The sequence below is a fragment of the Mus pahari genome, chromosome 15, assembly GCF_900095145.1.
Source record: "Mus pahari chromosome 15, PAHARI_EIJ_v1.1, whole genome shotgun sequence".
Taxonomy (NCBI): Eukaryota; Metazoa; Chordata; class Mammalia; order Rodentia; family Muridae; genus Mus; species Mus pahari.
In genome coordinates, this window is record NC_034604.1 from 8,205,238 (window position 1) to 8,232,187 (window position 26,950).

Genomic DNA, 26,950 nt, shown 5'->3' on the forward strand with positions numbered 1-26,950 from the left:
TTAATCCTAAACATATGCAATTCTGGAATATCACAAGTGATAACTACACTCGCCTTTTTTTTTTTTTTTTTAAGGCAGGAACTCCTATGCAGGCCAGGTTGGCCTGGATCTCAGAGACCAATCTACCTCTGTCTCCAGTGCTGGGATTAATGCCATATGTCACCATGCCTGGTACCTCTTTGATTTTTAAAAATAGGTGGAGTCTAAGTAAATTAGTATTTGAACCCTAGATATAGCTGGGATTAAAAGAAGATCCTCCAGGCTTTCCAAAGAAATCCCAGCTTGAATCTGATTTTAATGGCTTCATCCACTGACCCTTGCTGTGCTCATACTGCAGGTTTAAGGCCAGCATGTGAGTCTATAGATATGTTTCATAACTGTCTTATAAGATTTAGAACAATGATCTTAGAAAATGTTGCGATTTTATCCCTTCTGAAAGTTTTGCTTAATTCTTTTTCACTGGATGTTCTTTCTAAGGATTCTTTTGGGATGCATCTTGCAAACAACTCCTGGCTCCTTCTCTGCAGGTACCCCTAGCCAATCAGGCTTCGGAGGTGGCAGCCAGCCTTGCCAGGACACTCTTGCTCTTTCTGCACTCGCACATAAGACCACGGCAGTTATCGTAATATTAGGGAGCCCATTGTGAAATTACTGCTATTATGTCAGTGGGTATAGCTGCAAAGGGTGACTTCCTGCAGTCGATGATAATATCACGTTCCAGTGACATCACCTGGAGCACTTAGAAGGAAAAACCCAACCAGCGAGGATAATCTGCACCCTTGTGATTTCAGATCCCGACTCTATTCTACCCAGGAATTTAGGAGAAGAAATGGATACTTGGGCTGAGGAAGGATGCTTGCCACATATGCACAAAGCCATGGGTTTGATCCCCAGTACCATATAAATTGGTCAGGGTGGTGCACGCCCATATTCCCGGCACTTGAGAGATAGAAACAGAAGGACCAGAAGTTCAAGATCGGCTTCTGCTACATAGTGAATTCAAGGCCAGCCTGGGCTACAGGAGATCTTAAAGAAGTTCCATGTTCATCAGAAATGTTATAAGTGGCCTTTGTTTTCTGTGATGCGGCTATCTAGGCACATATGTGTATATGCATGCACTCTTAACTCACGCCCACCAAGAACCAGGTCCAGTTGCAATGAAAATTTGAGAGGATGCTCAGAAACATATATCCCAACCATTACAAAGTCACCCATGTTCTAAGTGACTGCCATGTTGGATCCCATGTGCTAGCTACAACTGAGAAGATTCTTCAGTCCTTTCAATCTGTTATCCTCCATCTTGCCATCCCAACACAGGGCTGTTGTGAAACTCAAGATTTCTCAATACCCTTTCCAGGCTCCAAGACTACATGAAGAAAGGCCTAGGGCAGTGTTTCTCAACCTGTGGGTCACATATCAGATATCCTGCATTTCACTTATTTACATTAAGATTCAAAACTTATGAAGTAGCAACAAAATAATTTTATGGTCAGGGGTCAATACAACATGAGGAACTATATTAAAAGGTCATAGCATTACAAAGGTTAAGAACCTGGTCTAGGGGACCCTTCAATGCCTAGGACCTGGAGGCCACACACTAGTCACTGCTCACTGGAGTGCCCTGACAGTGCCAATAGCCTGTTACCCCCATGCGCCTCACTCCTCCAGGCCAAAAGATCACCCACGCCCTGTCCCTGTCTAGGCTGTGGGTTTTGCCCATAGCTGGGAGCACTTGGTCAAGGAGTGTTGATAGAGTGCCAAGCAGGGGTATGGGGCCTATGGTTATCACTCTGTTGTGCTCATTGGCCCTCCTGCCTCTAGGATGCCTGGCACAGTTCCCTCAGGGAGCAGTGGTCTGAAAGGTAAACATTTGAGGCTACAGACAACAAATGGCCATATTTCTTTGGGGAAGAAAATGAGGGAGACCAGAGCCACATTATTAAACATATTGTATGTAACAGTATGGTTTTTGTCATGGAAATTATCAATGAATTAAAACACTAAGATTTAGCCCAATATGGTAGCCATTTACATTAAGTGGCTATTTACACTAAGTTGATTAAAATTTCATACAATTAATGTGGACATGGTGGTATATAATTATAACCTCAACACTCTAGGAGGCTGAATTGGACGGGTCATGGGCTAGCATAGGCTATATTCTCTCTCTCTCTCTCTCTCTCTCTCTCTCTCTCTCTCTCTCTCTCTCTCTNTNTNTNTGTGTGTGTGTGTGTGTGTGTGTGTGTNNNNCACACACACACACACACTTCATACAACTGGAAAATTACCTTTCTTACCCAAATCATGTTTCAAGTGCTCCATTGTCAAAAGTGACCTGTGACCACTGTGTGGGACAGTGCAGATGGAGATCACCTTTAGCCGAGGGAGGGAGTTCTGTTGGATGACATTGGTCCATCCTGAACCCTATGTGGCCCAAGGTACAGCTGTAGGTTCATCTTTAGGTTATTACTTACCCAGCTTGGCCTGGCCAAGGCACGGTAAATATTATATTAGAAGGTCTAATGAAATAATGGGAAGCCAGGGGGAAATGTGACACTAGCAAGTCACATGAATTGGCATAGGTGGATTTCTGTGGGGAGGCAAGGTCTTTCTTATGGACCCAAGTGTCCCTGGGCACTTGGACAGTTGCCTGGGCCCAGGACTCTGATTTTCTATGAAGGGATTGTGGCTTGACTCATGGGAGGAATCCTGTGTGGAGCATATTTTTTGTTATAGCTCCATTTACCTGTGGGAAACACCAGGAAGGAGTGCTGGAAGAGACATGGCTGGCTTGGTTCTGTAGGCTGTGTTGTGCATCTCTAACAACTGACTGGAGGCAGGCTGTCCTGAGGATTCAGTAAGTCTGAGCAACAGCTGAAAGGGATTTCCTAGGAACTGTGCAGCGCCATGAGACAGCTGAGCACTCAGGAATGCTTCAGTTGCTTTACCTGTTAGTGTACAACTGGAACAGGCGACACAGTGCTCTTCCTCGGGCTGTTCAGACACAGGCTGGCTTTAGTGTCCATCATTTCCCAAGGCTTCTTGCCCCCAGAAGTTGAACCCTGCCTTTCTACTAAATCAGCCTTTGAGTTTTCACTAGGTACACATCTGCCCTCCTACACACACACACACACACACACACAGAGAGAGAGAGAGAGAGAGAGAGAGAGAGAGAGAGAGAGAGAGAGAGAGAGAGCGCCATGGTGTACTGGCCGACATCTTTGATTACTGAATCTTTGGAGAACTACTATGGGTAGGTCCTATAATAGTCAGATGAGGGAGGGGTGTGTTATTGTTGGGATTGGCTAGTTCAGGGGCCCCAGTGGCCTTCGTAGGCCCTGCTTTCTCTCTCTCTAGCATGCTGGGTCTTCCTAGGAGCAGGTTTAAAGTTGGCACAGCATCTTTATGGATACATAATCCTGAAAAGCCCAGCTCTCGAGGGGACATCATAGAAGGACTTAGATCCATACTAGAGTACCTTGCCTAGAGCATTCTGGGTATTCTAACATCACTTCGATGGCTTGTGCTTCCTCATTCCAATCTTGGGTCTTGCTGTGTTATGCTCCCAAACATGGGATGTAAGTTTGACACTGGGAATTCCATACATAGGGAATATCTTCAGGAAGCATGGATTTATAACATTCTTTGAAAGGAGGGAGGAGGGGGAAACCCTACAAGCTGAGAGTTATGAGAATTGTCCTATGTGACTTTGATGCCATTTCGAGTGCAGTGAATCATGTCCTCTCAAGTAAATGGCTTCAGTAGTGCTGAAGTGCTGCTGGGAGCAGAAGGTCTGTGTGCTGATTTTGAGGACTGCCCCAAATCAGACTGCATTCACAGGAGCCAGGCCATCTTTGGTGTGCCCATAGATCAAAGCAGGGCTCAACTGAGCTGGAGAGACTTGCTTTTCCTGTGTTGATAGTGGCATTCTTTCCTGCCCCTTCCCCACTTGTCACTCCCCAATCCTTTCTTTCTCTCTCTTTCCTCCTCCTTACCTTTGACCTTTCCACATTACTTCCTCTTGCTGAGGTTCTCAGTCTCTAGTTATGGAGTCTCCACCAGGTCCCATGGCAAGTATGCCGTCTATCTACAGTGGTGTTCCTAGCAAGCACTGTGTATTAGAGACAGAAGCTGGAAGGCAGTACCCAAACATGGCATAAAACCCCGATGCCCTGTTTTATCCCGCACTCCCAAATACTGTGCCTGGACATAAGAGTCAGACTGTAGATAGCAGAATGGCACTGGGTGACTCTGGAGGGATTTCTCAGTCTTTGACACAGTTATTCCTAGATATAGTCACAGGCTACTCATCTTGCTTCTCCAGGGTGGTTTCGTGTGTTAGGAAGAACATTAAATATAAAAACTCCCCACAACCTTTGACAAGCCTCAATTTCCTCCTCTGTAAAATGGGCTAATGGTAATTTCTACCTATGGCACTGTCCTAAAGAACCAGAAGAATGGTGGCGAGAGGCGTTAGAAGCTGTGCCAGGCTGTATAAATGCTTATTGTGATTCCTGGGGATGCCTTTGATGAGAGAGCCTCACTGTCAAGGTGCCCACTACTGCAGTGTTGACCTTTCCATTACCAGCAAGCGCCCGGCAGCTGCTGAAGACCTTGATCTGCTCAAGCTGATTCAGAAGGGAGCACCTCTAGCCACCCCCAAGGAGAGGCAAATGATCACCCCACCGCATGGGTCACTTTATCAGTGTGACCATGCCATCTCATGCAGTAATTGCCACTCTGGGAAACACACAAAAGCATTTTCTCTTGGCTTGTCCTTTCCAGGGACCTGAAGTTGGATGGAGGGAGACAATCAGCAGGGGCCATGAGCCTGAAGGAGATCATTAGCCTTGAAGGTGTGGAACTGGGCGCCGACGGGAAGGTAAGCTTCCCGAGTCCTGAGATGGCAGATATCGCGAGGCCCATAGTGTAAGGGCAGAGGGCTAGACCCTAAGACCTACCTGCATGGCTAGGATTCCCGGGTGCACTGTGCCATGCCACCTAGCTCTGCCAGTGTGCAGACAGAAACCTGCTGAGCCAGTAACTGGGAGGAACCATGGCAGGAGGTCTGCAGGTCTGTGCATTTCTTTGTTAACACTGTCTACAGCTGTTTGTGCAACACTCACACACTCACGACTGCACATCCAGGACCGCTCTATAAACTAGAGGTCTCAGGAAACTTTTTGGCTTCTCGTAATCCTAAGAAGCCCAGAGCTCCTCAGCCCCACGCAGTGACCACTAAGCCCTCACATTGCTCCTGTATCCACCATACAGTGAGCTGCTAAGCTGAAGCCCAAGGAGCAACCTTTTAAAGATGAACTGGACTTTCTGGTACTGGGTATAGGGAGGCTCCATAAACCCCCAAACGCCTGTGCTTCTGTGGGGAAACTGTCCCAGAACAGTGTGCTTGCAGGTGAGCTCCTTACCCCAAGGGCATCCATCATGACAGGATCCCTAGTTCCAGCTGCACGTGGGCTTCGTACAAGGTTTTTCCTGGGGCACGTGAAGAGAAATGTGCTCACTGTGGCACCTTCCTTCTCAAGGGTGAGTGCCCACCTTGGAATGAGGAATCCTGGGGTAGAGTTGAGTCATGATGAGTACCTGTGGGGAAGCGTGATAGGAGCCTTCAGCCCTTATCAGAGATTCCTGAATCCCTCTTTTGGATTATGAGATGAAGTGCATCTTGAACTTCATGCATGACTCAGCATTCCAGTCCATTTGGAGGTAGCACCTTGTCACCTGACATGTGGACATTTTGCCACCTACCAGGCATAGTTAAAGCAGATGGATCCGTTACAGCGCGCATAGTCTGGAGTCTGCTCAGATGAGGGCTGGGTATGAATGCAGCACACATTTGGCACAAGCGGATACCAAACGGGCTGCGTTTTCCAATGCCATGGGACGCTAGAATTACATGATTTTTCAAAAAGCAAACCTAGCCTTACAGTAGCAACAGGGCTTGTCCAGAATGCAAACCCAGTGTCCCCTGGGCATAACCACTGCTCCGTATGTGTTCTTCCTTTTCAGACAGTGTCTTATACCCAGTTTCTACTACCCACAAATGCCTTTGGGACCCGTAGAAATACCATAGACTCCACCTCCTCCTTCTCCCAGTTTCGGAGCCTGAGCCACCGAAGCCTCTCCATGGGCCGGGCTGGCAGCACCCAGGGGAGCCTTGATGCAGGTAACTGTGACTCGGGGTTCTGGTGGTTCAGGGTAGGGAGTGCCTTGCTTTACAGGGGGGGTCTCCACTTGTGTTGGCTAGAGGATAGACTGCAGGTGAGGTTGGGAGTGGGGGCATACCTCAGGCCACACAGGCTCACACACACACACACACACACACACACACACACGCACATATGCATGCGTGCCCATGTGCGTAACACACCCACATACAAACTCCAAAGACCTCTATAGCTGGTCGCTCAGTTACCACCCCCAGGGCACACTTTTGTGGAAAAGCCAAAGCTGATACAGTCTCTCGGCCTTTTAGCCCCTGTTCACCCGTGCTGCTGCATCTGCCTTCTGCATCTTTCCATATCCCTAGGTCCAGAAGTGTAGGGTGAGCATTTCCCCGTCCTGCATTTGCCCACACTTAGGTACAAGGAAACAAATTCTTCCAGAGAAATTCCTGGTGAGGACTAGGGAAATGGCTGGCATTTCCATGAGCTTACCATGGAAATGTGAGGGCCTAAGTTCACATCCCTAGCACGCATGTCAAGGACAGGAATGTGCTCTGTACGTGTAATCCTAACACGAGGGAACTAGACAGGCAGACCGCTGAGTTTTGCTGGCCACAAGTCTAGCAGTATTGATAAACTCAAGGTTTAATGAAAGACCCTGTCTCAAAAGATGTGGTAAAAAAGTAACTGAGAAAGAAATCTGACATCAACCTCTGGTCTCCACACACACCTGCACACAAACACACAAACTCTTGCACACTTCACACACACACACACACACACACACACACACGAAGTTCCGAGCAAAGGTAAAGTTCCATAGGTCATCCAGCCCCTGTCCTAATGTTCCCACCACCTGCAAAAGTCCCTGTACCTGTATTCACTGAGGCTACTGTGTTTGGAATATGATTCACAGACAGTAGTAGCCTGTCTGACATTTGCCCAGGTCATAGCACTGAATGATACAACTTTCTCTGCAACCTTAGAGAATAGGCTGGGGTAGGGCTGGCTGCATTCTGTGACCTACAGGGGTCCCAAAGGTCACAAAGGGATTCTATGTTCTTCCAGGTCAGGGAAATGGATACATAATTTGCTAACATAGAAAAAAAAAATCAGTGGTAAGAACCTGCCAGTCTTTTGTGGGTGCATGGATCTCATGGCCATGCAGAGATGACCCCTAAACATTAGGACCATTGGTGTGACGCTGTGACAAATGGTCCTGAAGCCACCGTGACCTTAATGGGTGTCTCAGCATTCTCTGAGCAGCCTTAGCCTCAAGAGTGCAGGGCCCCCTAATTACCATTCTGCTTGTGACGTTCAGGAAGTGACCTGGGAGACTTTATGGACTATGACCCTAACCTCCTGGACGACCCCCAGTGGCCTTGTGGCAAGCACAAGCGAGTTCTGACCTTCCCTTCATACATGGTAAGTAGTCCCTGGTGGTGGCTGACTGGCTTGGTAGTGCCCATAGCCTCCCAAAATGGCCCCAGGTAGCTCACTGGACGTTACACCTAGAACAATGTATTGAGTTCACTCATGCCGGCTGCAGGATTCTGCCTAGCTAGCCTGGGAATGCCAGTTGAGAAGGGACGGTGCAGTAGACATAAAACTACCAGCTCAGATTTAGATTCCTTCACTCCTGAGCATGTACATCCCCAGGCTCTTCTAGAGGAGGTCCTGACTGTTCCCTGGGAGCACCAAGTTCTAGTTGAGCTGTTTTGATCATCCCAGTGACTGTTGCATACACTCCAAACCAACAGCTGGTACTAGGAAAGCTGCCATAGAACATAAAAGTAGATCATAGGTGTTACACAGGAGTGCTTTCCTTCTGTATGGATGGCGTAGGACATAGGTGTAACATATGAGAGCTTCCCTTCTGTGTGTATGACATAGGACATAGGTGTAACATATGAGAGCTTCCCTCCTGTGTGTGTTGCATAGGACACAGTTGTAACATGTGAGAGCTTCCCTTCTGTGTGTATGACGTAGGACATAGATGTAACATGTGAGCACTTCCCTTCTTGTGTATTACATGACACTTCGTAGGTCCCCGTTCTGTAATTTTGATTACGCTTTCTGGCTGCTCACCTCCCCTACTGTATCCTTCCATAGACACACCCTTTCTTTTGGTAGATCTCTCCTAATTCGGGGGAGCAGGAATGAGCCTCCTGTGCAGAGAAGTGAGCAGACCTGTCATCTCAGACACACAGCATCTGCTGAGAAAATATCTTCCTAGATGCCCCACCTCTCTGTGCCTTCTGCATCACATGGGGCAAGCAGGGCAGGCTATCACGTATATCCTCCACTCCATCTGCTTGCTTTAGAAATCCTCCCCTCAGCATCGAGCCCCAGGACTCTGACAGTGGCCTTCCATGTCTACAGATGCCACAGGGCAAAGCAACTCAGGGTTAGGGATAGGAGCACCAGGGAGCACGGGGGCCTTTGCCCATTACTTTCAGCATTTCTAGTTCAGAGTCCTGCTGAGCCATGTTTAATTTAAAGTGGCCCTTGCCCTCAGTCTTCTATTCTTATACAGTTGTGTATAGGGACTGTCGTCGTCCTTCTCCTCCTCCTCCTCCTCCTCCTCTCCCTCCTCCTCTTCCTCCTCCTCTTGCTTCTTTTTCCATTCTATGATCTGTCAATCCAAGAAGCAAAACCAAGATGTATTGATCTTTGAAATTTTAGCACTTAAATGTTCAGTACATGACAAAAGCCCTTGTTAAAGAAGCCACTGAAACATTGTCATTTGCGTGAGAACATGTATTTTCATTGTGGGTCCCACTTTATGAACATTCACTTTATTAAGTAACTTGGGCAGGAAACTGTGGCTCTGAATGCTCGTGCAACCTTTTGCTGTTGACAGGAAGTGGGGTGCTGAGCCTCCAGCTCCCAACTCAGGTCTCAGCTCACTGGCCTTGCTTGGTTGCTTCTGAATGGCCCATTCCTATGCAGTCAGCCATCCTTTGACCAGAACATCAACATATGTCTAGAGGTCTGAGACAGTATAAAGGTGTGTTGCTTATGGCTGATGGTGGGCCCTGCAAGGGACTCTCCTATGGAGATGTCAGGTCTGGTGACAACACTGACCTCCCCCAGACAAGCCCGGCAAGTGACGGAGCCATTTGTCTTTAGATTATTTCATTGTGAACTTTGAAGCTCTGAGCCACAGTGTGTACACATTGACATGCCTATGACTAACTTGTCCCCCTCAGACACTTGGATGACTTTCCAGGTAAGAATGTATGTCCAGCTCACCTCATTCTGTGTTCCCAAGTGGGTCATTTTTCATGTGCTCACATTGGACTGTGCAGTCTGTGCTTCCAGTAAGAGCCCACGCCTTACAGAACGCCATTACTCTGGCTGCATTTCTTAGTTGTAGGCGTGAGGCGTCTCCCCTTCCAGCCCGGCCTTAGACATTAGTACTTTTGATAAAAGATAGGCCACCCATTCTTTTGTGTTATCACTTAGATTTTTTTTAATTGGATATTGTCTTTATTTACATTTCAAATGTTATCCCCCCCCCTCTATCCCATCCTCCCTCCCCCTGCTTCTAGGAGAGTGTTGCTCCACCCACCTACTCCCACCTCCCTACCCTCAGTTCCCCTACACTGGGGCATCTATCCAGCCTTCATAGGACCAAGGACCTCTCCTTCTGATGCATGACAAGGCCATCCTCTGCTACATATGCAGCTGGAGCCATGTGTACTCCTTTGTTGATGGCTTAGTCCCTGGGAGCTCTTGGGGGACTGGTTGGTTGATATTGTTCTTCCTATGGGGTTGCAATCCCCTTCATCTCCTTCAGTTCTTTCTCTAACTCGTCTATTGGAGACCCCACACGCAGTCCAATGGTTGACAGCGAGCATCCCCCTCTGTATTTGTCAGGCTCTGGCAGGGCCTCTCAGGAGACAGCTATATCAGACTCCTGTCAATGTGCTTATCACTAAGATTGTTGACAGCTTCAGGCCAGCCTCTCCCACTCAGAGGAGCCTATAGGACACAGGGAATTTGCATTGACCTTATAGAAACTCTAGTTTATTCTTGTAGGTTTGCTTGACGTTTGTAGGTTAGGAGCCAATCTAGAATTTCCTTATTCAGCAAATGCAATAGCTACCCTACTGTGTGCTGGGCTGCTTGCTTCCTCATTCATCAGAGAACTAACCAGCCACAGTCCCCATTCTCACTGGCCTCATTAGAATGAGTGGAACAGTCTGACAGCAAACAAGTAGGCAAAGACTACAGTCATGACAAGGGTATACGTGTCATCCTGAAAAGGTGATAGGAGTTGACAAGGAGGGTCATAGGTAGATTCCCATGTGGAAAAGTGAGGGTGTGTGCAGGAAGTGGGGTTGAGACCATAGAGTGACAACCCGAATCTGTAATAGGCTGGTGACTCCCAAGAGGCTCTGTAAGAACCGGAGTTGTTTGAGCAGGTTGCTGAAGGGCCCTCTGTAGAGAGAATATCTTGTGTATTCTATGGATGCCTCTCCTGTCAATTAAAAACCTGTGGCCTATAGGAAAGGCTAGAATAGAAGGTGGGACATCCAGGAGGCAGAAGGAATTCTGGGACAGAGCCCAGCATGGGAGATTCTCCAGGCAGATGTGACTAGATAGACGTATGATACCTGAGCGCAGATGACCAGCCATGTGGCAGAATATAGATTAGAGTAAATGAACTATAATAAGTTATGATGTAGTCAGAGAAGAGCCTAGCCATATGGCCAAGGTATTTGTAAATAGATTTTTAGTCTTATTTCTGAGAGCATGGGGCTGGGAGGAAGAACCAGGACCAAATGTCTATAAATGGTACCCCGTGTTGGGTGCCAAAATGTTGTGGTAAAAACTAGTTTGGAGTTTCTACCCCATCTTTGATCATTCAGTCCTCAAATAAAAGACATAAAGCCTTTATATGTATAATCAGCCTTAAAAGCACCAGAGCTGGCAGATATCAGCCCTCTGTGTCTGCTTCCCTGTCAGTAACCCGAGATGTCACTTGTCGTGTTCCACCTGGGCTGCTTCTGCTCCAACTGGCTGGCCCTCGTGGCCGTGCACTCACAATTCACCTACCCTATGGTGTGTTTTCTCTTCACCTCTCTCCTCTCCTCCTTGTGGTCTCTGCCTCAGACCTCAAGCCTTTGAACGGAAACTCAGCCTATCTCTCCTCTGCCCAGCTACAGGCTGTTAGCATCTTTATTTAACCAATAGTTTAAAATGAAGGAGCAAGCATCACTTGGTGTACGCGAGGATCTCCTCCCTGCGGCAGCCAGGCCCGTATGGAGCAGTGCAATACAGAGCAACAGAGCAAACCTCCCAGCCCTCACTAGAAGCCTGAGGCACACCGGGAGGATTCGGAAGCTCGGCTCACACTGACTGTCACCCATCCCCTTGGACAGTGCCAGGCCTGGGAGGCTGGGCTCTGCTGTCTGGGGCCTCTGCACGTCCTGCTCCACTGTGCTGGCTCATGGAAGCAGGTCCCAGGGACTGTTGGGTCTCTTAGGGCCACAGTCCAGGATGGACCATCTCGGTGGAGGACCCACGCCTGAGACCTTGAGACTGTTGTCTAGTGTTAGTGGTGTGCTATGAGTTCCAGACTCCATCACAGCCATTATAAGTGTGCAGTCTCATGAATTCTGTCACTGTCCTTTGATCTCAATATAGGTATAGTCTCTTCTTCTAGTTCCGAGTGCCTGCTTCAACTGTGCTAATTCTAGTCTAATCTAGTTTAGATTAGATTAATTCTAGTCACATCTTCCCAGTGAATCGTCAGTGCCAGAATACTCTGTCCCAGAATTCTTTCTGCCTCCCGGATGTCCCACCTTCTAGTCTAGCTTTTCCTATAGGCCATTGGTTTTTTTTAATTGACAGGTGAGGTGAGGCATCCATCTGATTTCTAATTTCTTCATTAAGACTACCACTATTCTGATTTCTGGAACTGTATTTGTTCACCTATCCTGGGGGGGTTGTATGCATGGAATTATATAGGCTGTATACTTTCTTTGGTCCATCACACAACTTGGTATTAGTGAAATTCACCCACAGACTTGTATTTATTTGCTGAGCAGTGTTGGAAACACAGTTTATCCATTCTCCTGTTGATGGCCACTCTGGTTGTCTCTGGTATAAGGCTATCATGAAATCGGCTGCTGTCAGTGTTCTCCACATGGCTAAGTGTGGGCATTTGTGTCCTTTTCTCTTGCATAAGCATCTCAGCACCACCGGGGGTGGGTCACTCAGCACCACCCACCAGGCTGTAGATGGATCTGCACTCTCACTATTCTTGTTCTTAGTGAAATGACAAAAAGCCATGTGCCACCTTCTGTAGGAGGTGCTACAGGGGAAGTCCTCCACTTCCAGAGTAGAAATGACAGTTTAAAGTGGCCTTGCGCCTTCTTACATCTGTAGTTTTAATTGTTGACCGAGCACGCCACTCCCACGCTCACCTATCACGAAAAGACAAAAGTCAGATGTTGAATTTGAAACCTCGGGGCCAAGTATGAGGACCACAGGGTAACTACCTATGATCCACCCCACAAAGGCGTCATAGAAGGTGACCACAGACCAGAAAGCCGTCATTGGAGGTGACCACAGACCATGAACGCTGCCTGACTGTGTGCAGGTTCTTGTACTAATAGCTAATGTGCAGCCACAGAGGACAGGTGGTTCCTGTCAGAACCAAGGCTTCCTGTGCTCCACTGCCTTCTGTATCATTGTTTCACTAGAGGTTGGTCTTTCTCATTGGCACCTGGCAGCTTGTGATGGTTTGTTACCTTGCTTTTTCTTCTTCTTTTATGGGTGTTAAAAGCAATTAAGAAGAGAATGTAATAAAGAACTGTAGTAAGGTCAACACAATTAACCCTGTGCGAATGAATGGACCTATGAATCCTTTGAGAAGGAAAAGTGACAAACACTCTTAATGATGTCTATAGATACCCACATCTTAGCAGAGCACCTGTTAGATGGGCCTCTGATAATATTACTCTTCTCCCACTTACCTAATTCTGTCCTTTGGTCAGTATCCCTGCATTGCCTGTAAGCTGTAGAAATACATCCTAGAATTCAGTTTTCCAGGACACTGAAATGTTCAGCAAGTAGGAAACTCAGAAAAAAAAAAAAAAAAAAAAAGTGGGGAACTTACTCAGCCTGCTTGGTGACCAGATTCTGCCCCTGCTTCCAAAGATATAATTCTTATTATAATTGCTTGGATTTGGGGTTTTTTATATACATAAAATTATTAACATAATTTTTAAAAAAAATTTATTAGATATTTTCTTTATTTACATTTCAAATATTATCCACTTTCCTAGTTTCCCCTCTGAAAATCCTGTATCCCCTTTCCCCTCCCTCTGCTCCCCAACCCACCCACTCCCATTCTCAATCCTGGCATTCCCCTATACTGGAGCATAGAACCTTCACAGGACCTAGGGCCTTGCCTCCCATTGATGACTGACTTGGCCATCCTCATCTATATACAGCTAGAGCTACATGTCCCACCATGTGTTTTCTTTGGTGTGGTTTAGTTCCGAGGAGTTCTGGGGGGACTGGTTAGTTCATATTGATGTTCCTCCTATGAGGCTTCATACCCCATTCAGCTCCTTGGGTACTTTCTCTAGCTCCTTCATTGGGGACCTTGTGCTCCATCCAATGGATGGTTGTTAGCATCCACTGTATTTGCCAGGCACTGGCAGAGCCCCTCAGGGGACAGCTATATCAGGCTCCTGTCATCAGGTTCTTGTTGGCATTTGCCATAGTGTCTGGGTTTGGTGGTTGTTTATGGGATGGATCCCCAAGTGGGACAGTCTGGATGGTTGTTCCTTCAGGCTCTGCTCCGAACTTTGTCTCTGTAACTCCTTCCATGGGTATTTTGTTCCCCCTTCTAAGAAGGATTCTGGGATTCTGGGCTAATATCCACTTATCAGTGAGTGCATATCATTTGTGTTCTTTTATGATTGGGTTACCTTACTCAGGACGATATCCTCCAGATCCATCCATTTGTCTAAGAATTTCATAAACTCATTGTTTTTCATAGCTGAGTAGTACTCCCTTGTGTATTGGTTTTTTTTTTTTTTAAAGCATTATATTGGTGGCATAGGTGCTCACCTGACTGCAGAATATTCAAGATGTGAAGCATCTGCAGTCTGTCAATTGTCTGACAGTGCGTGTGCCTCACAAGGCGTGATGACCCCGCAGGATGACCAACCCCATGTAACAGTGGTAACTGCACACCACTTCTTCAAGGTACCTATGCTCTGGGGGTGGACAGGCACCAGAGGCAGCCCCTAGCTTCTTAGTTCACAGACCCATCCCCAGGGTTTCCTTACCATTTACTCTTGTCCTCAGAAAGAGGATTAAATGCACGGGACAGCTGAAATGCCCATCTGCTGCTGGTTAGACAGATTTAGTCTCCAGCCATCACCTGCTTAATTACCTGAGCAGGCAGAACATCTGCCTTACCGCTGCCCCACCGAACCGAGAATGCTAGCGGGCTGGCACAGTCAAAGCAGAACTGAGCGCTGATGTTTGTGGGGCTGGAAGGAGCTGCCCAGATCACCGGTACTACTCCTTCCTTTTAAGGTGTGCTGGGGAAACTGAGGCAGTCTCCCTTCCTTGGGACATTCCCACCCAGGGTAGGGGCGAATTCTGGCCAGTAGCAGAGTAGGCAGCCTACCTCCCCCTGTTCAGAGCTGCCTGTGAGGATGCTCGGAGGAGAGAGGCCAGAGCTCCACCAGACCCTGTTAGCTCTAAACACCCCGTCCTCCAGGACCTTTGCTGAGGCATGTGGCTCCCACCCCTCTGCTCCTGCACTCTAAGGGGCCTTCTTTTCACAGCATCACACCTGGTGCTGTGAGCAGGAGGGAATCCAAGCTCAACTCCTTGGAGGCCACTCCTTCACAGGCCAAGGAGGAATAATTCTAAAAGGCAGTGTGCCCCAGTGTCTACAGTAGCTACTTAGACCAAAACAACCAAGCTATGGGTTTTGTTTTTTTTTTTTTTGTTTTTGTTTTTTTAATCTTTTCAGGGTCCTTTTCAGTGTTCTCTCTCTCTCTCTCTCTCTCTCTCTCTCTCTCTCTCTCTCTCTCTCTCTCTCTCTTCCCCCTCCCCCTTTTTCTTTCCCCCTTTCTCTCCCTCTCTCTCCTTCCTGCCTCTGGTGGGGCGGGCATGGCCAGGTTCCTTTGCGGATCTCCTTGGCTGAATTCCTCCCCTCAGCTTCCCTTTACACAGCTGGGTGCTCACAGCTTCCCACAGCCAGGAAGCTGCAAACAAGTGCCTTACTTTGGATGTGTGGACAGAATATGCAAGTGCTGCAGCCCAGCCCTGCTGTCAGACCCAGCTGCTGGATGAGAGGAGCCTTTTATCAAGCTAATCCTATGGCCTGGAGTAAGGTGGTAATGCACAGGGCTTCCAGGCCAGGAAGGGGTTGCACCCTGTTTTATTAACTAGCAAATTCCAGCACTGCAAGGTTTTATAACTAGTGTGTTAGACTGGTAGGTGAGCTTAAAGCATCAACTTGGTGTTTAATTTTTTTTCTCCCCTGAGTCAGAAAGGGTGGCTAGCAGGGGCTAAGAATCCCATGCCTGCTACAGAGTCTCCCCATTCTCTGGCTTTATCACCATCACTGCAAGAGCAACAGTCACCAAGGGCCATCATACAGCTCCCTCGAGAGAAGATAATGTCAAGTTGTCAGGGCTAGTCACACTTTGGTATTCAATAGCACAGGGACCTGTAGTTTAGAAGCAGTGTAGACTTCATCTCTCTGACACCTCCTAGGGTAGAGGGGAGCCCTTCTACATCCTAGAAGATTTGAAGGTGGATGGCTACTCTGGGTGCTATACATCCCAGGCAGCAGAGTGAACAGAATACAGGAATGGCCCCGCAGGTCGCTGTCCTATGGCCATCCACAGAAACCAGGTGTCTGGTGGTGATGCAAGAGGAAGGAACTGAGATCCAAGTACTTAAAAGAGTGGGCTGGTGAGATGGCTCAGTGGGTAAGAGCACCTGACTGCTCTTCCGAAGGTCCGGAGTTCAAATCCCAGCAACCGCATGGTGGCTCATAACCATCTGTAACAAGATCTGACTCCCTCTTCTGGAGTGTATGAAGACAGCTACAGTGTACTTACATAATTACTTAAATAAATAAATCTTTTTTTAAAAAAAAAAAAAAAAAAAAGAGTGCACACCAGGCTACCTAGGTGTGGCAGAGCTGAGTGTAAAACCAGAGCTCTGGCTGAAACTCCCCGAGAAGCAGGAACACAGTTAGACCCAAACGAGAGCTGCCACACCAAGCAGGGAAAGGAGGTGCCTGTAAAGCTCTGCCCCCTCAGACCAAGGGTAAGGGTGACTCTTGGGAGGCTGCGTTGGCACTGGGGGTAGAGGGGACCGAGGCCACACAGCAGCACCATTAGATGCTGTGGCCAGGACTACATCCCCCTAGGAGATGCTGTGACCTCCTAGGACCTTAAGCTATGTGTCTAGGACCTTAAGCTATGTGTTTGATCTGCAGTGGGCTCTCTGCAGATGTAAACGAGATAAAGTGAGGTCAGTGGATAGCAAGGTTGAGACCTAATCGAAAGTGATTGCATCTGTAGAAGGGACAGAAAGGACAGCAGGGGCTTTAGGGAAGCATCCTCAGTCTTAGGTACCAGAGACCTGGGAAGGGCAAGGAAATCTCTAAAGACAGAGTAACAAAGCCTACCAACCTGCTGATTCCCAAATCTTAGGCTTCCAGTGAAGTCTCGGGGAGAGCCTGCAGTTGCCAAAGCTACCCAGATGGTAGAAGCATGTTACAGCAGGCATGAAACCAAAGTGGCCACTTCCTGTTCTCAGCCAGCTTCACACAGCAGGACTTACCGCCATCCTCTCTCTACAGTGTCCTGAAGGCACTTGAGTGCCCCCAAATATAGCCTGTCTGACCCCAAAATAGACCGAGGAAGACAGGCTAGAGTGACTGTTTCTGGGCCCTTGCCTCTGTGATGTGGATTGCCACGGCCTATAGCTGTCTGAGTTCACTGATACCTTTAGGGTCCCTAAAGCAGCCACCCTCCTGCATACTGGCCTACTGGTCCCATCCCATACTTCCTGTAGGGGGAGCATCTTTTCCCAGGCTTTCTCTGCCGCTCACTCTGGAGTACTAACAACCACTTGGCAGTGAGATGCTGAGACTGTGAAGAGAGATGGCCATATGAGATGCAGTACCTACTGCCTCCCTGAAAGTAGAACAGGGGCTTCTTGTTTGAGCAGAGTCTATTTCTAGGCTTTGACAGAAAGAACATTTTTGCAGAGGAGCCTACACACACCTCAAAATGTATTCTCTAATTTAAGAAAGACTCAAGGTGGGCAGCATGGCGGTATATGCCCAGAATGTAGCTCTCAAGGCTAAGGCAGGAGGATTGTGAGTTTAGGGCCAGCCTGGGCTACATAGGGATACTCAGGAGACAGGTGAAGATCAAGTAGATGAGCAAGCCAAATGTCAGACTGGGGCCAAGCCTTTTCTGTTCCATACCAGGAACAGTTACAAGGACATGGGTCTGCAGCTAGAAACAAACACACAGTAGGTCAGGAATAGCACAGGATGTCACTTGTGCCTGCAGGTGGTATCCCTGTGAACTTGAGAGTTTTGCCATCCAGGTAGTTGGAACATCTCCGAAGGTCTGGGCTGAGGGTCTCACATTACCACTCAGTTGCCCAGACTCCACTCATCTCACTACCACAAAAGGATCCCAAGCTCCTTACCCACGAACACGGGCTGGGGCCGCTGGTAAAGTGCAGAGCACATGTTTCTGTTACAGTTCACAGCAAGGCTCAGCAGCCACTCCAGGCGGGGCTGTGGTTCTGTTGGTAAACTGCTTGCCTTGCAGGCCTGAAGACCTGAGTTCAGCCCTCAGTACCTATGTGAAAAGAGTTGGGCATGGTAGCCCATTTTAAATTTCAGATCTGAAGAGGTAGAGAGACAGGAAAGATCCCTGAAGCTCCCTGGCTGCCTAGCCTAGTCTAACTAGTGAGCTTCAGGTCAGTGAAGGATCCTGTCTCAAAGAGGTGGACCAAGTTCCTAAGGACGACACTTGAGGTTGTCCTCTGGCCTCCACATGTGCTTGTACACACATGCACACATGCATGAGCGTGCGCATCTGCACATCCACCTCCACACTTTCAGAGTGCATATTACACGGTAGGTTTAACAGGTCACACTAGCAGAATAAGAATGATCTCCAAGCCATCTAGGGAGTCTTACCCTAGCTTCTGACCAGTAACCAAGCTAGCTCCCACTACCCAGGTAACTACCATAGCTGGGAATCTGCTACCTCTACTGCTGGCTGCAGACCATGCTGCTGCTGCATCCTGCTCCTACAAAATAGACATCCAAAGCTAGTGAGCTACAACTTCCTAACCACTCCTGGTAGCAAAAATGACAGAAGTACCTCCAGGTCACTCTCTTTGTACCACAGCATCCACTAGGAAGAACCAGAAATGTATTGGTCACTGTAGCTGCAAGGGAGTCAGGAAATATAACCGATAGCTTCCTGGCCTTTATGATGGAGTATAGTGTCCCAGATTGTTTATGGAAGGTTAGTCATAAGGGAACTTAGCTGGATGTGCCCCAAGGCACAGCATCATATTGTAAGTTGGCAAGGATAATCTGATGCACAAGTTTCTGGCTCCTGGGCCAGAGGTTGAGTGTTTCTGCTTTGACTTTGACTTGCTGAAGTTGACCACTTCTTTGTTTCTGTTTATATCCACACCTCTCTGTGGCAGCTGCACGAGTAGGGAGCTATTCTCGGCTCTTCATTGTCTCATTAGGGAAAGACAATCCAGAAGATAGTATGTACTGCTGGCCCTGTCTGTAGCCTGTCGAGGCTGGGCCAGTCTTCTCCACCTCACGAGGCCTCCGTTTCCTCTTGTAAGATGATATGGGGCGCATTCAGAAGCTTCAGAAAGTTGGGTATGCTTTCATATAGCCCCCCACACACATCCAGCCAGCTGCAAGGTTACTCTAGGGGAGGATCTGGGCCCATTGGAAAGTTCAAATGTTCATTGGAATTGAATATCCTGGCTTGGAGTTACTCATCTGATTTCTCATCTCCCCAGATGGCACAAAATTATGAACTGGCTTAACAGAATTATGTCAATGTTGCTACAGTTAGTATTTATGCTCCAGAGAAAGAAAAAGCCATTAAGGTCACTTTGAACTGGGCTACCGGTGGCTTTTAGCTACCACCAAATGCAGTTTGTATGCCTATTGTAAGTCTCTTAAGTTGGTGTGTAACTCAGTGGTAGAAAACTTGCCAGGCAGACCCAAAGCGCTAGGTTCAATTTTCAGCACCACCTAATCTAAAATATCATTAAGAATCACATCAAACCAAATGTTCCGAGAAACCTACTAATGTTAGCCAGGGTGGCTAGGAAAATGTTAGATGGGTTTCGCCAGCAGTGAGCCATCCCTGGGACTCCTTATCACAAGGGGTAACAGCCCCTTCTTATGGATAGCCAGTCACCTGCCAAAGGTAACCTCTGTTGTTAGCCAAAAGAGACCCTTGGCATGTGCACTTTTACAATGAACTAAGTCTAAATGTGCGACCCAACAAAATACTAAGTCAGTGTTAAATGTGCAGAACACTGAGCAGGGAAAACCAGAACACTCCCAGAGGGCTCAGAGGAACCTGTCTTCAGGGACAGGCAGAATTTAAACAAGGGACCGTTAACAATAGTCACCATTACATACATATAATGGAACGTCACTCTGCCTCTGAGGGGAAATTCATATTTAAGCTACAGTGCAGCTGAACCTGGGAGCGTTAGCACTGAAGGAAGCTTCAGTAGTGGGAAAGCCAGTACATTCTTTCTACTTACAGGAGACAAAGTTAGGCTGGCGAGAGGGTAAGTGGGTAAGGACCCTTGCCACCAAGCCTGACAGCTGGAGCTCAGTTTCCTGAACTCACATGGTAGAAAGAGAGAATCAACTCCCATGAGTTACCTTGTGCCCCACCCGACCCCCATACACACATGCAACATGGCAAAAGCAGTCATACACACATGTACATGCACATATAAATGAATGTTTAAAAGGTATCTGGGTGTGGTACTCACATCTGTAATCCCAGTAGGAGGAATTCAGAGTTCGAGGCCAGTCTTGACTACTCAGAGCCCTGTCTCAAAAATAAGCGAAAAGATGGTGGTTGCCAGGACTCAAGAGAGTAGACAGGGAGATGTTCCTCAGGGTAGGGTGGTGGTAACAGTTGCGTAACAACATGAATGTACATAACGACACTAAATGGAGTCCTAAAATGGTGAGTTTTATACGCAGTTCGTCACATTTTGCAAAAGCTATTTAAGTAGTAGCTAGAATTTGTTGAGCATCTAGAATGTGCAAGGAACTGTACAGAGTTGGGAGATGGGACCTGAGATGCTGGAGTCTCCCAAAGCCAAGCTCCTGAGTGGGCTGACATGGATTTAAATCCAGAACTCCAAACAGTCCCATACCTCCAAATCCCTCCCACTGTGAACAACAGGCTGACGCACAGGCGCTCACTCGCCTGATGGTCTGCTGGCTGCTTCGGGTGACTCTGGCTTCTGTCTCCTGCTACAAATTGGGCTTAGCTTGTACACTGCTAGTACATCTGACCCATGAGTGCCTCCTCTGTTACAGACCACAGTGATTGACTACGTGAAGCCCTCAGATCTCAAGAAGGACATGAATGAAACCTTCAAGGAGAAGTTTCCTCACATTAAGTTAACACTCAGCAAAATCAGGAGGTATGGAAAGCCACATATGACCCTGGCCTTCCCTCCAGGCCCTTCCAGCACACTCTGAGCTCATGCAGTGTATTATAGTTGTTCTTGTTCCTCGGGAAAGGAAATACAGTCATGTTCACTAGACACTCTTCCGCTGCTGGCTGACTCGTGTCTGAATGGCGTGGGAGAGCCTAGGGCATCGGGCATCAGGCCAAGCTGACCCCCTAGTTGACACAGCTCTTGGGGAGATGTTCATTCAGTGAGAAAAATGCTCTCTGCCTGCAGCTTGCCAGCTCAGTAAAACAGAGAGGATGGGCTGGGTGTGGAGCTCAGTTGGTAGAATGCTTGCTTTTCATGAACAGAGCCCTGGGTTCAAGTTCCCTCACCAAACAGCCCAGGCATGGTTGTACGGTCCTGTGAGTCCACACTTGGGCGGCAGAGGCAGAAATCTGAGGCCAGCTTAGTATACATGAGTCATGTCTAAAAAAATAATCCAACCAGAATGGGCAGCATTCAGAGCCTGGCTTTCTGAGATGCAGGCAAAACAGAAGGGCATAGAGTGGGCACCTTAAGGCATGGGAAACTCCACCCACCCAGACATGACTTCAAGGCCCTATCTTTGAACAGCCACCAAAGCAGCCAAAACAGAGAGCCAGGCCTAGATTTCCCAGACAGACGATTGGATGGGTTTGTGGTGACCCACGTCTGCCAGCCACTCACCCTGCCAAGCTAGAGAAGACTTGTATTACGGTGTCCACACAATGCCTCCAACATCACCAGCTAAGCATCGCTGAGATCCCGGAGTGTCTGCAGGTCTTACCCTGCTGTGTATCCGAACACAGTTCGATTCTGGCATGTTCCAAAGCAAAGAGTAAGAAAAATCGAGCACATGCCGTGTCCACCCATGCTGGCTAGGCCACTTCCTCACGGGTAACAGGACCTGGCTCAGGTCCAACCGTCTTCCCAGCTAACTTAGCAAGTGTAATCAATGATTGGTAGGTCTCCGACAGAGCACCTGAAGTAGTTCTAAAATAAGTGTGGCTCTCCTTTTTCACTTTGAGGAACCCCACCCCCACCACCTAATTTTGCTAGGGACTCAGCCATGAACTATGTCCTGTGATGTCCTTCCATGTCCTATATTTGGAGCCCTGCCTGCCAATCATCCTTGGAAGTCGGGGTCTGGACCATGCTGTGTCTGTGTCAGTAGACCCACAGAGCGGCAGCTACACGGTTTACTCCCACATCCCCTGTGGGAGTAAAATAGAGAATGTTTTCCAGATGCTGTCATAGTCTTCTTGTGGGTCCCCTGAGCCGTCTCGGGACTCCCTGCTTCCTGTCTTTCTCTAGCCTGAAAAGAGAGATGCGGAAGCTTGCCCAGGAGGACTGTGGCTTTGAGGAGCCCACGGTGGCCATGGCCTTTGTCTACTTTGAGAAGCTGGCCCTCAGGGGGAAGCTGAACAAGCAGAACCGGAAGCTCTGTGCGGGAGCCTGTGTGCTGTTAGCAGCCAAGGTCGGAAGTGACCTCAAAAAGCACGAGGTCAAGCATCTAATTGATGTAAGTGGCTGTGTCTCGATGGCTGTGGGTATGGGCCCCTGGCAGGCAAGGGACCTTAATGGCTAATACAGATAAGAGCTGAGAAATCATTTGTAGAAGAAATGGATGATCTACTTGGTAAGACTTAAGGGCCTACATGGGTCATGACCTAAAAACCTTTCTCAGGTAGCATGAGGGATAGTTATTCGCACAGCCTGAGAAACCACGGGAACCACAGGGAGTCTTGAGAGCAGTTTTACTGCAGAACACCTACCAGACATGCAGGTTCAATGCGATGGTGTCAACTGTCTTATAAACACACTAAAGCAGGAAACCCTAGGTTGGATTTACACATGCCTGTTTTAACACAGAACGTATAGGCAAACTTTGTGGTATAGGCTCATAACCCAGCCGCCTGGGAGGCAAAGGCAGGAGACTGAAGTTCAAAGACAGCCAGGGCAACCTAGTAAGACCTTGTCTCAAGATGAATAGAGAGTGGAGGATTATAGCGCAGCTGTGGGTTCCCTAGAGGAAAGGCTCTTACTGTGTGGGCTGTAGCACAACCCTATGCACCGGGTGGCTTCACTACAGAAACTCACTTTCCATAGTTGTAAAAGCTGACCAGTTTCAGGTCACTGACTTCTTGTCTGCTTCCTGACTTGTAGGTGCCTTTTTTTTTTTTTTTCCTGAGTTGGGTCTCCTTTAAGGTCACTAAACACATCAAGGCCACTCAAGTCATATCAGCCTCACTGTGCATCACTGGGGCCAAGCCACTGAGAGACACAAATTCAGTGCAGATTATCAGAATCCCATGGGGACAGAAGGAGCAGGTAGGAGTTGTAGGTAGGAGCCTTCATGGTAGTTTCCAGAAAGGGTACTCACCAGGCAGGCGTGCAGTTAGGAATGAGCAGCTTGAAGAATGCCTCTTAGCACTGGGCTGCCTGCAACTGGACAGTGGCCTCATTAGAGGGAAGGCAGGGACTGGTGTGTGTGTGTGTGTGTGTGTGTGTGTGTGTGTGTGTGTGTGTGTGTGTATGGGGGGGGGAGGGGGTCTGGATTGATTGGCTTGTGGTTTAAAAGCACTCTCCAAGGTGAGTGGGCTAGACCCGGGAAAGGCAGAGGCAGCCGAGAGTACAGAACAGCTGACGTGATATCACGTATATCTGACTGCCTTACTGTTTCAAATGGTGCAAGAGGGTAAAGTAGGTAGTTAGCGTACTGTTTATGCCCGCGCTTTACTAACTTTCAGAAATGGTACAGGGTCGAGTGTGCCCAGTTGATGCATGACATGGAAGTGATCATTGGATGCCAAACCCAAGCTGAGGGTCAGCAGGCTTGTCATCCAAGTACAGCAGAGAAAAGGCCCCCTTGATAAGCAGTCTGTACATGTTAGGTTGTACACAAAGCAGGGTGATGTAAGCTTACCCTGCCCTTCTCAGATGTGAACGGTCCCTGTGTACACCACAGGGACCATTGTGTACACCAGCACCTATTAGTCACCTCACTTGTGAGAGAGACTACTGACTGCCCCAGCATCACAGGGCCTATGTCTAAGTGACGTCCTGTGCAGGACACCTTCCTCCCACTCCTCCAGCTCAGCCTACAGGCACCGCAGGGCCAAGCACAGAGTAAGCAAATGGGAAAACACATTTGCAAAACTTTCACTAACTACAGTTTCTGGTTTAGTTGTTATTGATCTTATTATACACAATTTTTAAGTCAAGCTTTACTATAGATATACTGTTGTATTACAGATCTACAGGATATGATACTGTGGTTTCGGGGATCTACTCAGGGGGTTCCCAGGTAGAGTGGAGAAATGTTCATATATGTACATACATGCATCTTCAGAAGTAACACTAATACAGTTCTAAGCATTTTTATACCATACACATGTAACCAGAGTTTAGTGCTGTACCACACAGCAGAGGAACCAACAGTCAGTCAGTCAGTCAGAGAGCAGCGTCCTACCCTGAGATCCCTCCTGGTTTAACCTCAGTGCTGTCAGGGTTAAATATTACATTAGTCAAACACTGAGCTTAAGCCGAAACAGTAATCACTGTTTCTGTTCCTAATCCTGGAAGCCTGTATTATTGGGTGGACAGGTGAGGAGCCATTGGTCACTCAGCTGTTTAGCTGTGGGACAGCCTCACGGGGACAAATTCTCCTCTCATGCCATGCAGAGGAGGCACTCTGGTCCTTGCCACTGTGATCTGACCTCGAAGCCTGACTCAGTTATAGCAGAATCCCAACTGGAGTCGGCTGGTGGTGGCACACGCCTTTAATCCCAGCACTTGGGAGGCAGAGGCAGGTGGATTTCTGAGTTCCAGGCCAGCCTGGTCTACAGAGTGAGTTCCGGGATAGCCAGGGCTACACAGAGAAAACCCTGTCTCAAAAAAAGGGGGGGGGGGATAAAAAAGAAATTTCAGTTAAGTTGCTTCTCAGACAACTGTTTTCCCATCCTTGTGACTGTAGAGGAGCGGTCTTGACCTCTGACCTGTCAAATCACCTGTAAAATGGGCAGAAACAGAGAAATACTTTTAGAATTCTCAGAGGAGTGAATGGTGTTGTCATGAATGCCCAGATAGCCCTCTGGCCCTTGGGGAAGGTTTGCTTTCTTCACCACCAGGCTAAGGCAGGAAGCGCTGCCTGTACTAGCACCCTGCTGGCAATGTGCTGGTTCGCCATGTTTTTCTCATACCTGAAACTCACATTGAAATTTGGTTTTTATTGCAGTGGTGTTGGGAGTGGGCCACTAAGGGGGACTCCTGTCTTTCTTTGGGAGTTGACGTCTCTTGAGACTAGAGTAGCTGCAAGGCTGTGAGGAGGAGTGGAGCTTGGAGGCCTTCTGCATAGCATTGACCCAGCCTGGCCTGGTTTTTCCCTGAGATGGATAAGCACAAAGCCCTTACTCCACGCAGCTGCCTGACTTTGGACTTCCGACCTCCAGAACCTCTAGTATCTTTAAAGTGTCTAATGTTCTGTTCTAGCAATGGAGAACAGATGCATCAGTGTTAAATACTCACTAGCTTGGTGATAGAAAAGTTGCACTTGGGAAATTAAAAAATAAATAAACTGTTTTTAAATGCAAAACTAAAATGGTTGTGTTGGCTTTGCAGAAACTGGAAGAGAAGTTCCGACTGAACAGACGAGAGCTGATTGCCTTTGAGTTCCCAGTGTTAGTGGCCTTGGAGTTTGCGCTTCACCTGCCAGAGCACGAAGTCATGCCCCACTATAGACGCCTGATCCAGAGCTCCTAGCACCGGCCTCAGGAGGGCCGAGACTGCTTCCTGAGCACAGTGGAGCCTCGCTTACTCCCAGAGAGGGGAGAGGAGAGGAGAGGCCAGTCTCCTCGCAGCTCTGCTTTCACTGAGAAGCCCCGAGCTCCTGGAGACTTGAGGCTTGCTGAGAAGACATGTGCTGGGGATGCCGAAGGCCTCCCAGCTCCCACAGCCAGAGCTCAGTTGTGCCCAGCTCTTCCTCTCAGGCACATGCGAAACTTGAGGCCGCCTCGTCACCTTCATTCCAGGCCAGTTCTGAATTTGTAGCATGATGTGCTGGAACACAGGAGGGGACAGAATGCATGGAACTCCGGGATGCTGCTTCATGGTCCCTCGCCCTGTGTCGAGAGTGTGCCAACCTATTTTTATACCTGCCATCGGAAGTGCACTTCCCTGGGGCACAGGGGTGCGGGTGTGCAAGTGTCTGTGGGGCACTGTTACACTCGACCCCAAAGCCAATGCCCACCTTCTATGGAGCTGACTTGTAATGCCTTCTAGGACACAGCGACTCACATCCAGATTGACATCTCTGCTCTAGGAAATAACACTTGTTTATGAGACTGTACCTGCCACCCACTGGACGGGGTGACAGTTCTCAGTGTAGGGTAAGTCACGTGCAGAGTGGTGCGCTCCGAGCTCCTGCCGTCACACCATGGGCTCCTGTTTAACCCTCTAGCTCTTGCCTGTGGAGACATGAGGGCTGCACTCCATAGCGTGTATTCCTGTGCTCTATGTTAGAGTGCATAATGAGCGCGTTTATTGTGCTAATTACATACATGTGTGTTTTATAAAAGTCTGTACTGGGGTAAGACGCATGATTGGTGTCTTGTGGCTTTTGCAGCTGGGACAAACTACATTTCAAGCTGTGTTTGAACTGATTGTTTGAACAAAATTGTGACTTGTCCTGAAGCATTAACTATGCTGTCACCTGGTGGTCATACAGGTACAACCTTCTTGAAGAGAGTCTGTGGTCATGGGAAATTAAAATATTTTGTCATTTTACATATACATAAATGTGTGTGTGAACGTGTGGGTCTCAGTCACCTCTCCACCCAGCTTCCCTGCTTCCATCCCACCTTAGATCATAGTGGTGGTAAGACTGCAGACTAAGACCCCGTGGGTTTCCAGGAGAAAGCAGAGGGGAGGAAGCAGGTGTCAACACAAGCAACATCTCAGCTCTACGGGGTGGCTCTCACTCTGTAGCCCAAGCTGCCTTCAAACTTGAATCCTTT

The 26,950-nt window shown here is 48.2% G+C and overlaps 1 protein-coding gene across 1 annotated transcript in view; it reads left to right on the forward strand.

Annotated features, from left to right (window-relative positions):
* The window catches only part of Cables1 (Cdk5 and Abl enzyme substrate 1), a 110,444-nt gene extending 83,715 nt beyond the window's left edge, over positions 1–26,729 (forward strand). The window contains exons 5-10 of the mRNA XM_021214423.2: positions 4,786–4,882; positions 6,028–6,184; positions 7,504–7,607; positions 20,818–20,924; positions 22,251–22,458; positions 25,557–26,729. Coding sequence (XP_021070082.1) covers positions 4,786–4,882; positions 6,028–6,184; positions 7,504–7,607; positions 20,818–20,924; positions 22,251–22,458; positions 25,557–25,697 — 814 coding nt within the window. The 3' untranslated portion in view covers positions 25,698–26,729. The remainder of the gene's footprint in view (positions 1–4,785; positions 4,883–6,027; positions 6,185–7,503; positions 7,608–20,817; positions 20,925–22,250; positions 22,459–25,556) is intronic.
* The last annotated feature ends 221 nt before the right edge of the window (positions 26,730–26,950 follow it).